General features: G+C 46.0%; 1 protein-coding gene across 24 annotated transcripts in view; it reads right to left on the reverse strand.

The window, feature by feature from the left end:
* The window catches only part of LOC139276737 (plasma membrane calcium-transporting ATPase 2), a 430,975-nt gene that overhangs the window by 68,770 nt on the left and 344,759 nt on the right, over window positions 1-17,446 (reverse strand). For all 24 annotated transcript variants that reach the window (XM_070894747.1, XM_070894743.1, XM_070894745.1 and 21 more), the window contains 2 exons: window positions 15,361-15,540; window positions 466-553 (listed from right to left, as the gene is read on the reverse strand). In XM_070894747.1, the coding sequence (XP_070750848.1) occupies window positions 466-553; window positions 15,361-15,540 (268 nt within the window). The remainder of the gene's footprint in view (window positions 1-465; window positions 554-15,360; window positions 15,541-17,446) is intronic.

Consider the following 17,446-nt stretch of genomic DNA (forward strand, 5'->3'; position numbering starts at 1 on the left):
TACTACTCTTAATTATATCAAGAAATATTTTTAAATGCAATTTTTTAAAAATTACGTTATAAAACGCTGCCCGATTGTGCTTGTTCATGAAAGATTTTAAGTTCAGCAATACGCAAATGAGGTTGAGCAGAAACTTGAGCAAAAATTTCACTTTGCAAAACGAGTGCCAGTTTGAACACAATTTGCACCAAGATCACCAACTGTGCCCAAAAACTCTTGGCCATAGTCTTCTGTACTTTGCAGATATGCTTACCCTACACTAATTAGAAAAAAACACAAAACAATTAGAGGCCATAAGATCAGTTCACCATTGCCTTACGTATAAGGCACAACATATAGGTTAAATAACAGTAAATAACCCCATTCACTATAATGCAGGAGGAATTCAGTGTTTCGAGAGTTTAACATAGGCTGGGAAAAGGTTTCATAATATCTCAGCTTTCTGAATCAAAATGAATTGTGTACCTTTTACTAACGTGTGTTTGTCAGTGGGAGATGATCGAGCAAGCACACGGAGTTTTGGCCAGATCTTGTCGATACGTTCTTGTTCAATCTGAAAATCAAAACAAAATTATTTTAAAAGTTTTGTCAAGTTTGTCATTCAAAACAAAGCCTACGCATATATAATAAGGTCAATGTTTTTACCAGAACCCTAAAGCAACTGTTACAAATTGCATAGATTGTATTACTTTTATTTTCATGGTTCAAACAAACATTCCTTTGGTGCCATTATCTTACTGCACTATTTGCTGATTTTTTTTTTGTTTGTGCTCATCAATATAAGGGACGTCAAGCTGGAACCCTTTTCACTTTTCTATTTTGGGCAACTAATCTCAACAAAAACCTTCAGGTGAGGTATAGCACCGCCAGATGTAGAACCCTACCCAACAATGTGGCTCCATCTTACCTTAGTGGTTCGCCCCTGATGCGTCAGTGTAACATTTCCATTTTTTTTTACACCAGCCATCCTTATGACAGCACGGAGAGGAATTGCCAATTTATGCCAAATTAAAAGACGTGTTCTGCTCTGAACCCATGCCCACGGCAATAAGAATTTGGTTTTCATGATACAAATTTATTTGGATTTTTACAACTAGTAAGAGACAGAGAAATTCCTACTAGGTCTGGGATGATTCTGAACCCTAGTCTCTTGGGTTAGAGGCTATAGTGGTACCCAGTGTCCAGCCATTCCTAGTAAACTTGTATTTTATTGTATATATCTTTAATGCACCCTAAAACTGGCCAACAAATGCTCTATATGTTGGTTGGTGTAATTTATAGATCATAGTGATATTGGCAACGAAGAGCATAAGTTAAACCATTGTGCGCCCCAATCTTCCAATTTATGCCAAAGTTTGTTAAAGAACCAATATGCCGTAATGCACATAGCATCGATTCAGAGGCGGTGTGGTCAATGGCCAATGTATTGATTCCACTGCCAATGATGTGTCTGGCCTGTAAAATGGCAACTTATAAAACAGAGGGCATCCAGCAATCACAGAGTAGAAGGAAATAAATTCACGCACAAAAATCCCCAGATGGTGCATTTTCAGTCTCAGCCAGGCTGCTGTGGGAGATGTCAAACAGAAGTCAGGCACCTCACCACAGGATGGAATGAAAATAGCCTGTGGCATGTCAATCCCCCAAATTCATGGGCTGCTAAGAATGGCACTGGCACAGTCCTGGAAATAAACTACTGCCAAACCTCTTGGTCATCAAAGGCTAACAAGCACGGCATGGAGTAGAGAAATTAAAAGGCGTGAATTGCTTTCAATGGGAAAAAAGATCAAATTTTATAAATATTCGTTGTTTTAATTTCCTCAGTATATTATTCAATGGGAGATGGTAGTCTTCATATATATTCATAATTTAAACCAGATTGTTAAAATATGGTTGATTTTGCCAAGACTAAAGGCATTACATAAACATTTCAAAGTGCAGTAGAAAACAGCACAAAATGTGTAATTAAATATGACTAATGACACAAATTGACTGACAAGTCAGGCACTTTATCAGTGCCGGTCATCATTTCAACCTTCTGCAAATACTGAATACATTCAGTCACTCACTGATTAAATCAGAAGGTTAAAAGGAGCTGTGCAGTGTGCTGATTAGAGGTTCTTGTCATGGTACACATTTATTTTCTACTATAAATGTCTTAAACATAACAGGCCGAACATTATCATAGATTATTTCAAAATGTTAGTCAGATTTGACGTGTACATCAAAAAAAAAATAAAGCCAAGTTGAATTTTTCATTTACTGTGATGAACAGCCCCTCTGATAGCTCAGTTGGCTAAGGCAATGAATGTCTGAGCCATACAGGCCAGGAATATCTCGAGTTCAATCGCCAGTCTGTGTAGAGTTCGCTGATCTCTGCAGGTTGACAATAGGGCTGCTACAATTGGCCTTAAGTAATCCTGGTTTAGGGAAGGCAAAATCAGTCAGAATTCCTGCTGCCGATTGTTACTCTTGCTGGAAGTAAGTACAGGGCTGGGTTGGTTATGGTGCTCCTCACAGTTGAATAAACTGCCAACACTTAATGGGTGAATTTCTGCAGACTTTTTCCTCCTAATCTGTCCTTGCTTTATTGGAAACCAATAAAACTTATTTAAGAATGGAAAATTGGCTTAAAAATGTATCATTTTTAAAAATTCGTTCACGGAATGTGGGCGTCACTGGCAAGGCCAGCATTTATTGCCCATCCCAAATTGCCCTTGAGAAAGTGGTGGTGAGCCGACTTCTTGAACCGCTGCAGTCCGTGTAGTGAACTTACTCCCACAGTGCTGTTAGGGAGGGAGTTCCAGGATTTCGACCCAGCGACGATGAAGGAACGGCAATATACTTCCAAGTCAGGATGGTGTGTGACTTGGAGGGGAACTTGCAGGTGATGGTGTTCCCATGCACCTGCTGCCCTTGTCCTTCCAGGTTGCACAGGTCACGCGTTTTTGAGTTGCTGCCGAAAAAGCCTTGGCGAGTTGCTGCAGTGCATCTTGTAGATGGTACACACTGCAGCCACGATACGTCAGTGGTGGAGCGAGTGAATGTTTATGGTGGTGGATGGGGTGCCAATTAAGCAGGCTGCTTTGTCCTGGATGGTGTCGAGCTTCTTGAGTGTTGTTGGAGCTGCACTCATCCAGGCAAGTGGAGAGTATTCCATCACACACCTGACTTGTGCCTTGTAGATGGTGGAAAGGTTTTGGGGAGTCAGGAAGTGAGATACCCGCCACAGAATATCCAGCCTCTGACCTGCTCTTGTTGCCACAATATTTATGTGGCTGGTCCAGTTAAGTTTCAAGTCAATGGTGACCCCCAGGATGTTGATGGTGGAGGATTCGGTGATGGTAATGCCATTGAATGTAAAGGGTCAGTAGTTAGACTCTCACTTGCTGGAGATGGCCATTGTCTAGCACTTGTGTGGCACGAATGTTGCTTGCCACTTATAAGCCCAAGCCAAAATGTTGTCCAGGTCTTGTTGCATGCCGGCATGGACTGTTTCATTTTCTGAGGAGTTGCGAATGGCACTGAACACTGTGCAGTCATCAGCGAACATCCCCACTTCTGACCTTATGATGGAGGGAAGGTCAATGATGAAGCAGCTGAAGATAGTTGGGCCAAGGGCACTGCCCTGAGGAACTCCTGCAGCGATGAGCTGGGGCTGTGATGATTGACCTCCAACCACCACAACCATCTTCCTCTGTGCTAGGTATGACTCCAGCCAGTGGAGAATTTTCCCTCTAATTCCCATTGACTTATGCTTTACTAGAGTTCCTTGATACGACACTCAGTCAAATGCTGCCTTGATGTCAATGGCAGTCATTCTCAACTCACCTCTGGAATTCAGCTCTTCTGTCCATACTTGGACCAAAGCTGTAATGCAGCCTAGAGCCAAGTGGTCCTGGCGGAACCGGGCATCGGTGAGCAGGTTATTGATGAGGAAGTGCCGCTTGATAGCACTGTCGACGACACTTTCCATCACTTTGCTGATGATGGAACGGTAATTGGCTGGATAGGATTTGTCTTTCTTTTTGTGGACAGGACATAGCTGGGCAGTTTTCCACATTGTTGGATAAATGCCAGTTTTGTAGCTGTACTGGAACAGCTTGACTAGAGGTGCGGCTAGTTCTGAGCACGTCTTCAGTACTACAGCTGGGATATTGTCATGGCCCATCACTTTTGCTGTATCCAGTGCATTCAGCCACTTCTTGATATCATGTGGAGTGAATCAAATTGGCTGAAGACTTGCTTCTCTGATGGTGGGAACCTCATGAGGAGGCCAATATGGATCATCCACTCAGCACTTCTTGCTGACGAAGGTTGCAAACACTTCAGCCTTGTCTTTTGCATACTCATGCTGGGCGCTGCCATCATTGTGGATGGAAATATTCATGGAGCCTCCACCTCCCATTAGTTGTTTAATGGTCCACCACCATTCACAATTGGATGTGGGCAGGACAGCAGAGCTTTGATCTGATCCGCTGATTGTGCGATTGCTTAGCCCTGTTTATAGCATGCTGCTTCCGCTGCTTAGCATGGATGTGGTCCTGTGTTGCAGCTTCCCCAGGTTGGCACTTTATTTTAAGTATGCCTGCTGCTACTCCTGGCATGCTCTCCTACACTCCTCAGTGAACCAGGGTTAGTCCCCTGGCTTGATGGTAATGGTAGAATGAGGGATGTACTGGGCCATGAGATTACAGATTGTGATGCAATACAATCCTGCTGCTGATGGCACAGGGCCTCATGGATGCACAGTTCTGAGCTGCTAGATCTGTTCTGAATTTATCCCATTTAGCAAAGTGGTAGTGCCACACATCATGATGGATGGTGTCCTCAATGTTAAGACTGGACTTCGTCTCCACAATGACTGTACGGTGGTCGCTGCTACCAATGCTGTCATGGACAGATGCATCTGCGACAGGTAGATTGGCGAGGACAAGGTCAAGTAGGTTTTTCCCTTGTGTTGCTTCTCTCACTACCTGTCACAGGCCGAGTTTGGCAGCTATGTCCTTCAGGACTCAGCCAGCTCGGTCATTCGTGGTGCGACCGAGCCACTCTTGGGGATAGACATTGAAGTCCCCCACCCAGAGTACATTCTGTGCCCTTGCTACTCTCATAGAAACATAGAAAGTAGGTGCAGGAGTATGCCATTCGGCCCTTCGAGCCTGCACCACGATTCAATATGATCATGGCTGATCATGCAACTTCAGTACCCCATTCCTGCTTTCTCTCCATACCCCTTGATCCCTCAGGCTGTAAGGGCTACATCTAACTCCCTTTTGAATATATTTAACGATCAGGCCTCAACAACTTTCTGTGGTAGAGAATTCCATAGGTTCACAATTCTCTGAGTGAAGAAGTTTCTCCTCATCTCAGTCCTAAATGGCTTACCCCTTATCCTTAGTCTGTGACCCTGGTTCTGGATTTCCCAAACATGGGAACTTTCTTCCTGCATCTACCCTGTCCAATCCCATCAGAATTTTATATGTTTCTATGAGATCCCCTCTCATTCTTCTAAATTTCAGTGAAAATAAGCCTAGTCGATCCAGTCTTTCTGCACGTCAGTCCTGCCATCCCGGGAATCAGTCTGGTGAACCTTCGCTGCACTCTCTCTATAGCAAGAATGTCCTTCCTCAGATTAGGAGACCAAAACTGCACAAAATAGTCAAGGTGTGGTCTCACCAAGGCCCTGTACAACTGCAGTAAGACATCCCTGCTCTTATACTCAAATCCCCTCGCTATGAAAGCCAGCATGCCATTTGCCTTATTTACTGCCTGCTGTACCTGCATGCCTTCCTTCAATGACTGATGTACCATGACACACAGGTCTCGTTGCACCTCCCCTTTTACTAATCTGTCACCATTCAGATAATAATCTGCCTTCCTGTTTTTGCAACCAAAGTGGATAACCTCACATTTATCTACATTATACTGCATCTGCTATGCATTTTCTTATTCACCTAACCTGTTCATATCCCCCTGCAGCCTCTGAGCATCCTCCTTGCAGCTCACACTGCCACCCAGCTTAATGTCATCTACAAACTTGGAGATATTACATTCAATTCCTTCCTCTAAATCATTGTATATTGTAAATAGCTGGGGTCCCAGCACTGAACCCTGCAGAACCCCACGAGTCACTGCCTACCATTCCGAAAAGGACCCGTTTATTCCCACTCTTTGCTTCTTGTCTGCCAACCATTTCTCTATCCACGTCAATACATTACCCCCAATGTGCTGCTATTACATCTTTAATAATTAATTCCAACATTTTCCCATTACGTCAGGCTAATTGGTCTACAATACCCTCTCCCTCCTTTTTTAAAAAGTGGGGTTACATTAGCTACTCTCCAATCAATAGGAACTGAACCAGAGTCGATAGAATGTTGGAAAATGACTACCAATGCATCCACTATTTCTAGGGCCACTTCCTTAAGTACTCTGGGATGCAGACTATCAGGCCCTGGGGATTTATCAGCTTTCTGTCCCTTCAATTTCCCTAACACCATTTCCTGATTAATAAGGATTTCCCTCAGTTCCCCCTTCTCGCTAGACCCTCGGTCCCCTAGTATTTTCGGGAGGTTATTCGTGTCTTTCTCAGTGAAGACAGAACCAAAGTATTTGTTCAATTGGGCTGCCATTTTTTTGTTCCCCATTATAAATTCACCTGATTCTGACTGCAAGGGACCTACGTTTGTCTTCACTAACCTTTTTCTCTTCACATATCTATGGAAGCTTTAACAGTTTGTTTTTATGTTCACTGCAAGCTTACTCTCATACTCTATTTCCCCCACCTAATTAAACCCTTAGTCCTCCTCTGCTGAATTCTAAATTTCCCCCAGTCCTCAGTTTTGCTGCTTTTTCTGGCCAATTTATATGCCTCTTCCTTGGATTTAACACTTTCACTAATTTCCCTTGTTAGCCACGGTTGAGTCACCTTCCCTTTCTTATTCTTACTCCACACAGGGATGTACAATTGTTGTAGTTCATCCATGTGATATTTAAATGTCTGCCTATCCACCGTCAACCCTTTAAGCATCATTCTCCAGTCTAACCTAGCCAATTCACGTCTTATATCGTCGAAGTTTCCTTTCTTTAAGTTCAGGACCCTAGTCCCTGAATTAACTGTGTCATTCTCCATCTCAATGAAGAATTCTACTATATTATGGTCATGCTTCCTCAAGGGGCCCCGCACGACCAGATTGCTAATTAATCCTATCTCATGGCCTGCTCTCTAGTTGGTTCCTTGACACATTGGTCTCGAAAACCATCCCTTATACACTCCAGGAAATCCTCCTCCATAGTAGTGCTAACAGTTTGGTTAGCCCAATCAATATGCAGTGCTTCTTCCAAGTTATGTTCCCAGCATCCCTTGGGAACACTATATAAGCCGGCCGCTGAGGCCTCTTCCTCACTCTGAAGTGTCTTACTAAAGACTGAGGTCACTGTTACTTTAACCTCCCTGTGTGCAGCCTCATCTGTGTTAGAAACACAATAACTGGTGACGAGAATACGAATCCAACGCAAAGATGCAACAAACTGTGGGCATCCTGGAGAAGTTCTTGGAGGGTGAGGACTGGGAAGCCTATGTCGACCGGCTAGACTAGTCCTTTGTAGCCAACGAGCTGGACGGAGAAGGAAGTGCTACAAAAAGGAGAGCGGTCCTCCTCACAGTCTGCGGGGCACCGACCTACATCCTCATGAAGAATCTTCTGGCTCTGGTGAAACCCACAGATAAGTCATATGAGGAGCTGTGTGCACTGGTTCGGGAGCATCTTAACCCGAGGGAGAGCGTTCTGATGGCGAGGTATTGGTTCTACACATGCCAGCGATCTGAAGGTCAGGAAGTGGCGAGCTACGTCGCCAAGCTAAGGCGACTTGCAGGACAATGTGAGTTTGATGGCTACCTGGAGCAAATGCTCAGAGACCTTTTTGTACTGGGCATTGGCCATGAGACCATCCTACGAAAACTTTTGACTGCAGAGACACCGACCCTCAGTAAGGTCATTGCGATAGCACAGGCGTTTATGTCCACCAGTGATAACACCAAACAAATCTCTCAGCACACAAGTGCAAGTAATGTTCATAAATGAACTGGAACTGTGTTTGCGAGCAGAAATGTACAGGGCAGAACTCACAAGTCTGCAACTGCCAGCAGGCCTCAGGTGACCCAGATGACTCAGAGTCCCCAACAAAGGATGAATGCAAGGCAATTCACACCTTGTTGGCGTTGTGGAGGCCTCCATTCAGCCTATTCATGCCGCTTCAAAGGGTATGTTTGCAAGAGCTGTGGAACAATGGGGCACCTCCAACGAGCTTGCAAACGAGCTGCAAGCTCTGCAAAACCTGCTAACCACCACGTGGCAGAGAAAGATCGGTTCATGGTGGATCAAAGCAATTTCGAGCCCCAGAGAGAGGAGGCAGATGCTAAAGTACATGGGGTGCACACATTTTCGACGATATGTCCACCTATAATGCTAAATGTAAAATTGAATGGCTTACCCGTAGCTATGGAACTGGACACTGGCGCAAGCCAATCCATCATGAGTAAAAAGATGTTTGAGAAACTGTAGTGCAACAAGGCATTCAGACCAGCCCTGAGCCCCATCCACACGAAACTGAGAACGTACACCAAAGAGCTTATCATTGTCCTGGGCAGCGCCATGGTCAAGGTCACCTACGAGGGCACGGTGCACGAACTGCCTCTCTGGATTGTCCTGGGCGATGGTCCCACACTGCTTGGAAGGAGCTGGCTGGGCAAAATCCGCTGGAACTGGGATGACATCCGAGCGCTATCACATGTCGATGAGGCCTCATGTACCCAGGTTCTTAACAAATTTCCTTCCCTTTTTGAGCCAGGCATTGGAAACTTTTCCGGGGCGAAAGTGCGGATCCACTTGGTCCCAGAGGCACGACCCATTCACCACAAGGCGTGAGGGGTACCTTACATGATGAGGGAGAGAGTGGAAATCGAGCTGGACAGGCTGTAACGCGAGGGCATCATCTCCCCAGTGGAATTCAGCGAGTGGGCCAGCCTGATTGTTCCAGTACTCAAAAGTGATGGCACGGTCAGGATTTGCGGCGATTATAAAGTAACTATTAATTGTTTCTCGCTACAGGGCCAATACCCGCTACCTAAGGCAGACGACCTATTTGCGACATTGGCAAGACGTTCACCAAGCTCGATCTGACTTTGGCCGACTTGATGCAGGAGCTGGAGGCGTCTTCGAAAGGCCTCACCTGCATAAACACGCACAAGGGACTGTTCATCTGCAAAAGATGCCTGTTTGGAATTCGGTCGGCTGCAGCGATTTTCCAGAGAAACATGGAGAGCCTACTCAAGTCGGTACCACGCACGGTGGTTTTTCAGGATGACATATTGGTCACGGGTCGGGACACCGTCGAGCACCTACAAAACCTGGAGGAGGTCCTCCAGCGACTGGATCGCGTAGAGCTGTGGTTGAAGAGGTCGAAATGCATCTTCATGGCAACAGAAGTGGAGCTTTTGGGGAGAAAGATCACGGCAGATGGCATTCGGCCCACAGACGCCAAGACAGAGGCTATCAGGAACGCACCCAGGCCACAGAACGTTACGGAGCTGCGGTCGTTCCTGGGACTCCTCAACTATTTTGGTAACTTCCTACCAGGGTTAAGCACCCTTTTAGAGCCCCTACATGTGTTATTGCGCAAAGGTGAGAATTGGATATGAGGAAAAAAACAAGTAATTGCTTTTGAGAAAGCCAGAAACATTTTAAGCACCAACAAGCTGCTTGTATTGTATAACCCGTGTAAAAGACTTGTGCTAGCATGTGACGCATCGTCGTACGGAGTCGGGTGTGTATTCCAACAAGCTAACGTTGCAGGGAAGTTGCAACCTGTCTCCTATGCTTCCAGGAGCTTGTCTAAGGCCAAGAGGGCCTACAGCATGATTGAGAAAGAGGCATTTGTGTGTGTTCAGGGTAAAGAAAATGCATCAGTACCTGTTTGACCTCAAATTTGAGCTGGAAACCGATCACAAGCCCCTCACATCCCTGTTCGCTGAAAACAAGGGGATAAATACTAATGCCTCAATCCGCATACAAAGGTGGGCACTCGCGCTATCAGCGTATAACTATACCATTTCGCCACAGGCCAGGCACCGAGAACTGTGCGGATGCTCTCAGTCGGCTATCACTGCCCACCACGGGGGTGGAAATGGCGCAGTCTGGAAACTTGTTGATGATGGCGCAGCCCGCAGACTTGTTGGTGGTCATGGAAGTGTTTGAAAATGATAAATCATCTGTCACGGCCCGCCAGATTAGGATTTGGACCAGCCAAGATCCTCTGCTGTCCCTAGTAAAAAACTGTGTACTGCATGGGAGCTGGGCCAGCATCCCTGTTGAAATGCAAGAGCTAATCAAGCCGTTCCAGCGGCGAAAGGACGAGCTGTCCATTCAGGCAGACTGCCTGTTGTGAGGTAACCGCCTAGTGCTACCCAAAAAGGGCAGGGAGACGTTCATCTCGGATCTCCACAGCACACACCCGGGTATAGTAATGATGAAAGCGATAGCCAGATCCCATGTATGGTGGCCCAGTATTGACTCTGACTTAGAGTCCTGTGTACGGCAATGCAGCGTGTGTGCTCAGTTGAGTAACGCGCCCAGAGAGGCACCACTAAGTTTGTGGTCCTGGCCCTCCAGACCATGGTCGAGGATCCATGTCGACTATGCGGGCCCGTTTCTTGGTAAAAGGCTCCTGGTGGTGGTGGATGCCTTTTCAAAATGGATTGAATGTGAAATAATGTCGGGAAGCACCGCCACCGCCACCATTGAAAACCTGAGGGCCATGTTTGCCACCCACGGCCTGCCTGACACACTGGTCAGTGACAACGGGCCATGTTTCACCAGTGCCGAATTGAAATAATTCATGACCCGCAATGGGATCAAACATGTCACCTCGGCCCCGTTTAACCCAGCCTCCAATGGGCAGGCAGATTGGGCAGTAAAAACCATCAAACAGAGCCTTAAACGAGTCACAGAAGGCTCACTCCAAACCCGCCTGTCCCGAGTACTGCTCAGCTACCGCACGAGACCCCACTTGCTCACAGGGGTGCCCCCGGCTGAGTTACTCATGAAAAGGACACTTCAAACCAGACTCTCGCTGGTTCACCCCAACCTGCATGATCAGGTAGAGAGCAGGCGGCAGCAACAAAATGTAAATGATGGTCGCGCCACTGTGTCACGGGAAATTGATCTGAATGACCCTGTGTATGTGCTAAACTATGGACATGGTCCCAAGTGGATCGCGAGCACGGTGATAGCTCAAGAAGGGAATAGGTTGTTTGTAGTCAAACTAGACAATGGACAAATTTGCAGAAAGCACCTGGACCAAACGAGGCTGCGGTTCACAGACTGCCCTGAACAACCCACAGCAGACACCATCTTTTGAGAGCCCACAACACACACCCAAAGGATCAACGACACCACGCCGGACCAGGATATCAAACCCATCACGCCCAACAGCCCAGCAAGGCCAGGCTCACCTAGCAGCCCTGCAGGGCCAACAACACGCCAGCCCAGCGAGGGCACAGCCAACACACCTGAACAGACATTTGTACCGAGGCGGTCCACCAGGGAAAGAAAGGCTCCCGACCGTCTCACCTTGTAAATAGTTTTCACTTTGACTTTGGGAGGGGAGTGATGTTGTGTATCTGTAAAGCATGCACTCCCATGTTCCACCACCAGGGAGCTCATCCCCTGAAGTCCCAAGGGATCCCAGCATCCCTTTGGAGCACTGTATATAAGCCGGCCCCTAAGGCCTGTTCCTCACTCTGGAATGTCTTATTAAAGACTAAGGTCACTGTTACTTTAACCTCCCTGTGTGCAGCCTAATCTGTGTTAGGAACACAATAGAAGTGACCGACAATCTGAGGAGAGTATTGCAAGTTGCCTCCGGAATTGTCTTGGCATTGGAAACGCTGTTTCAATATGACAATGGTCCTCTCAGTGATGCTGCACGTCGCAATGTGCGCCATGTTGTATTGACGGTCAGCTTCCGTCCGTGTCACGCGTAGGGGCGTCATGAGCCAGGTGGTCAGGCCGTACCTTTGTCTCCCAGTAGCCAGCTCTACACTTCTGACTGCTGCTCAAACATGTCAGATATAACTCTGTCGCGTAGGATGAAAGCATCATGGGTGCTGCCAGGGTATCTCGCATCGACTGACATGATGCGCTGCTTGTTGTCACACACGAGCTGCACATTGATGGAGTGGAAACCTTTTCTATTCCTGTACTGCTCGGAATCCTCCACAGATGCTCGCAAGGCTATGTGGGTACAATCAATGCAGCCCTGTACCTTTGGGAAGCCAGCAGTCCTGAAGAAGCCCACAGCCCTCTCATGGATCGCTTGTGCAGTCATTGGGAAATTGATGAAGTCATTCCTCTGCGCATACAGTGCAGCCGTGACCTGGTAAACGCAAGCATGTATTGCATGTTGAGAGATGGCACACACATCTCCAGTTGTAGCCTGAAAGGATCCCGAGGCATAGAAGGCAAGTGCAGCTGTTACTTTCACTTCCACAGACAAGGCAGTTGGCGTTCTGTTTCTGGGCTGCAAATCTGCTCTCAGCATATCACAGATCTCAACAACAACTTCTCTGTGGAAACGCAGCTTTTTGACATAATCAGCCTCGCTCATGTCCAGGTACGAGCGCCTGGCTCGATATTGCCGATGTGGGTAAGGTCTCCTGCCCATCAGCCTATGGGCTATGACGTTCCTGGTGCGATGAGCTCTAATCAATTCTCTCCTCTGCAGTGAATTGCTGGCAAACCATTGCATAATCCGTGGTGTTGACAATGCAGCACCCAGTCTGCAATTACAAATTTAAGTTTCAAACTGGCTATCTGGCTGCCTCTCCCTGTCCCTGGCCGAATGGCCTCAGTCTCCCTCACAGCTCGAAGGCTGCTTGCTGTGTCTTTGGCCGCCATCAGCCATTGCCGCCGCCCCTATCCCATGGCCGAATGGCCCCAACTTCCATCGCAGCTCGAAGGCTGCTTGCTGTGTCTTTAGCTGCCGTCGAGCCACTGACGCCGCCCCTGTCTCCTACATGGAAGGAAGGCCTCCCTGAAGCACCACAGCTCGAAGGCTGCTGCTGCTTCTCACAGGTAGGAATATTCAATATTTTGTATTTGCTTTGTTTATAATTTTTTATTCAGGATGGCTCTTTATTTGTATAAGTAAGACTGTTAAATGCTTGTAGAATTTAATTACTTCCCTGCCCCCCCCGCCCCCCAACCCCCCATCTCTCGTTCCCTACGCCTGATTTCTAAAGTGTCGGCAAGGTTTTTCTGAGCATACAAAAATCACATTTACTCCATTCTAAGTTAGTTTGGAGTAAGTTTTCACTGCCTAAACTTTCAAAACGGGTGTAAAAAAAAAAAATCTGTTCCAAAATGAAACTGTTCTAACTGACTAGAACTGGAGCAAACTAAATGCCGAGAATTGCAATTTCTAAGATACTCCATTCGAAATAAGTTGCTCCAAATAAATAGGAGCAACTCAGGCCGAAATTTGACCCCATAATTTCCCAGGGTGGGAATTGAGCTCATGACTATAACCATTGGACTCTTGTCCTCCCTTGCACATTTCAGTAAATTTATCAACAGGAAGAATTGCACCTTGTTGATTACACCAACACTATACACTGAACTCAGACCTAAATATGTGTGTGTGTGTGTATATATATATATATATATATATAAAAATAGGGATTATATCAACACAATATACTGTGATCACATTCCACCAATACATCACACCATCGGGCCCGAAATTCATCGACATACCACCCACTAACCGCCCAAAAATGCAATTATGTTAAAAAAACACCGACATACCGCCGTCAACAGTGACAAACCAAAACGCTGGGCAGCATACCGCCCAAAAGTGCAAAATTCATGATATACTGCTGACATACCGCTGGAACTGCATAACGTCCTAGAGAAGGTGCTTTTAATTGGATCTTAAGTGGGCGGTACGTACACAGAGCTGACAGGTTTGTTTGATATGACACAGATCTTTATAGTTCTCCACAGTTTGATGTATTTTGAAATGGATTGTCATATTTTCTAGTCGGCAATAATATAAATGGCCTAATAAAGCCTTACTTACTCCTTCATTAATGAATTATAATAAACATTTTATTAGTCTCCCTCACCCCCCAGTATCTCTTCCCCCCCCATTAAACAGCGATCTCTTCTCCCCCCCACATGGCGATCTCTTCTCCCCCACCCCCCCACAGTGATCACTTCCCCCCCCCCATAGCGATCTCCCCCCCCGCCCCACAGCAATCTCTTTCCCCCCCCCCATCCACCCCACACAGCGATCTCATCCCCCTCTCTCACAGCGATCTCTTTTCCCTCCCACCCCCCCGACACAGCGATCTCCCGCCGCCCCCCCACAGCGATCTCTTTTCCACCTCCCCCTTCCCCCCGCCGCCCCACAGCGATCTCTTTCCCCTCCCACCCCCCCCGACACAGCGATCTACCCCCACCCTCACAGCGATTTTTGTCCCCACCCACACACAGCGATCTCTTTTTCCCCCCCCCTCAGAACGATCTCTTTTCCACCCCCGCCTCGCCCCACAGCGATCTCTTTCCCCTCCCACCCCCCCCGACACAGCGATCTACCCCCACCCTCACAGCGATCTCTTCCCCCACCCACACACAGCGATCTCAGGCCGGCAGTCTCTGGCCTCTCATCGATGCCTCTCGGGGGGGAGGAGTTTGACAGCTGCATGCGCGTGCGCTCAACTCGGGAGCTGAAGATTCCCGAATCGAAAGGCCTCTTCCGCCGCACACCGCCCACTGCACTCCGCTCCGCTTACCGCCGAGAAAAGTGGGATGAAATTCCTGCCCACTCAGCCCCAGCGATACCGGGCGATAAAAAATAATGCCGAAAAACAGGCTGAACTTGTGTTTCATCAATTTCGGCCCCATATATATGTACTAGAATTACACCAAAACGATATGGTGGAATTACACCATACAATATATTGTGCTTAACCCGATGGGGATTACACCAACTCTGTTGTTAACCTGGCACCATCTGCCATTCCCCTGCGGAATTCTAATGACCTAATCTAAACCATATGTTCGTCTCGATAACACAGAATGCATTGTCATAATACAAAGATATTAATACTGACTTCTGTATTGTTAAGCTATTTTTCCTTTTAAATTATACACTTCCTAAAAACAGTGGTACTAAAGCAACATTGTACACTGTGATTCCACCAACACTGCATACTGGGATTATACCACAATGGTTTTGAGGGATTAGACCACACTATATGTACTTTAATATATTGGATTTACCAAAGGGTCTTACCTCTCCTTTTTCATTCCGGATCCTTCTGTTGAAATCTTTGCCCTCCAAGCAGATGAAGTCCTCACCCGGACTAATGATACCACATTTAATGGCGATGGCACGAGCTGTGTTAATGTTGTCCCCTGTGACCATGCGTACAGTAATACCAGCTTGCTGGCATTTTTTGATGGCATCTGGAACCTAGATTAAAAAAAAATTTGAGGGATCAAAGCCATTCAACTCAATTTTGCTTACTGGATGTATCAGTAAACTTATTATTTATCAAATGTTAGCAAACAACATGGCAAAATGAAATACATTATAACAGAAATGAAGCCACTCAGGTAATCCACAAGAAATATATCCCAGAATTCCTGTCTGACAATTGTTCCCTTTAGTTTATTATTACAATTCTACAGGTATTTTAATATAAAAGTAAAATACTGCGGAGGCTGGAAATCTGAAATAAAAGCAAAAAATGCTGGAAATACTCAGCCGTTCAGGCAGTATCTGTGGAGAGAGAAACAGAGTTAACGTTTCAGATCGATGACCTTTTATCAAGTAATATATTGACTTTACCAAATGATCTCGCCCCTCCTGTTTCTTTCCGGATCCTTTGGATGAAATCTTTACCATCCAAGCAGATGAAATCCTCACCAGGATTTATGGTGTACAATTGCTGATTATAATCTTTTCTTTATACCCAGTGCAAATGTGAGGTATATCTGTGATGCTGTGCTGCATTGGTATCAGTTAACCAGCAGAGTGAAACTACAGCATCTTACAGATTGATTTGATTTCTTGTAATAATACTGTTCATACCATATTATTATATCATCATACTTGTGAACAAAATTCAAAAATAGCAACACGTTTCATTCATGACACTGAGCTTATTTAATGTCATCAATCTTTCTGTGCTTTATCTTAAGAACTCTCTTGCTTCCACCTTTGTTGCCTTTGTCCAACAGATTCAAGATATATCTCATTACCACGACGGCCCGACTACAACAGCCACCTACCTCCTCCTGCTCCAGGGTTTGCAATCCCGGATCTAGAGACTACAGTGCACATGGCACATGAATGGACGGGCTGACCATTGCCACATCTGGCTTAACCATCTCCAGCAATAGAAAAAGAAATACCTTGCAAGTATATAGCACCTTTCATGACCTCAGGACTTTCCAAAGCACTTTACAGTCAATGAATTACTGAAGTGTCAGCCTAGGTTGTGTACCACCTTTTTCCTTTCCACAGCCAATTACTCCAAAGTTATCCAAGAACAACCTCAAACTTCTTTTTACCACTGCTCAACAACCTTAAACCACATCCATCCTCCCCCCCGTCCCCCGCTCTGGTTCTAGATACTTCCAACATCAAGGCCTTCTGCTTGGCAACCTTTATCTCTGCTGATTCCTTTTCATTCCATTTCCTTTTCCTTCCAACCCAGCCACTTCCCTATTTCTTCCACATCGCCCTCTGTCTCATTACATCATGTTCTGCATAAAGCTTATGTTGTTGCTTCAACTCTAGTTCTTGAGACTCAACTTCCACTTCTCAACTCTACACATTGTTAACCTCTCCCTTTCTCTCGGCATTGTTCTCATACTTTTTTAAACCATCCTCTGAGTCAAAAGGTTGTGAGTTCCAGCTACGTGAGAATATCTTCCAAGCTGACACTTCAGTACAGTACTGCACTGTCAGAGCTGCTGTCTTTCAGATATAACATTAAACCAAGGCCCCATGTGCCCTCTCAGATGGACGTAAAAGGTCCCATGACACTATTTGAAGAACAGCAGGGGAGTTTCTCCCAGTGTTCTGGCCAACATTTATCTCTCATTTATCTTAAGCAGATCATCTGGTCACTGATGTTTGTGGGAGCAAATTGGCTGCAGTGTTTCTTACATTACAACAATGAATACACTTCAAAAGAACTTAATTGGTTGTAAAGTGCTTTGGGATGTCATGAAGTCATGAACGGCACTATATAAATGTAAGTCTTTCTTTTTCATTCCATCATCACCTCCTTCCTAAAAAGTCTACTCTTGATCCCTCTACCATTGCAAACTACATTTTTTCTGTAAACTCTCCTTTTTCTCCAGGTGCT

Source organism: Pristiophorus japonicus, chromosome 12 (genome assembly GCF_044704955.1).
Source record: "Pristiophorus japonicus isolate sPriJap1 chromosome 12, sPriJap1.hap1, whole genome shotgun sequence".
NCBI classification, from domain to species: Eukaryota; Metazoa; Chordata; class Chondrichthyes; family Pristiophoridae; genus Pristiophorus; species Pristiophorus japonicus.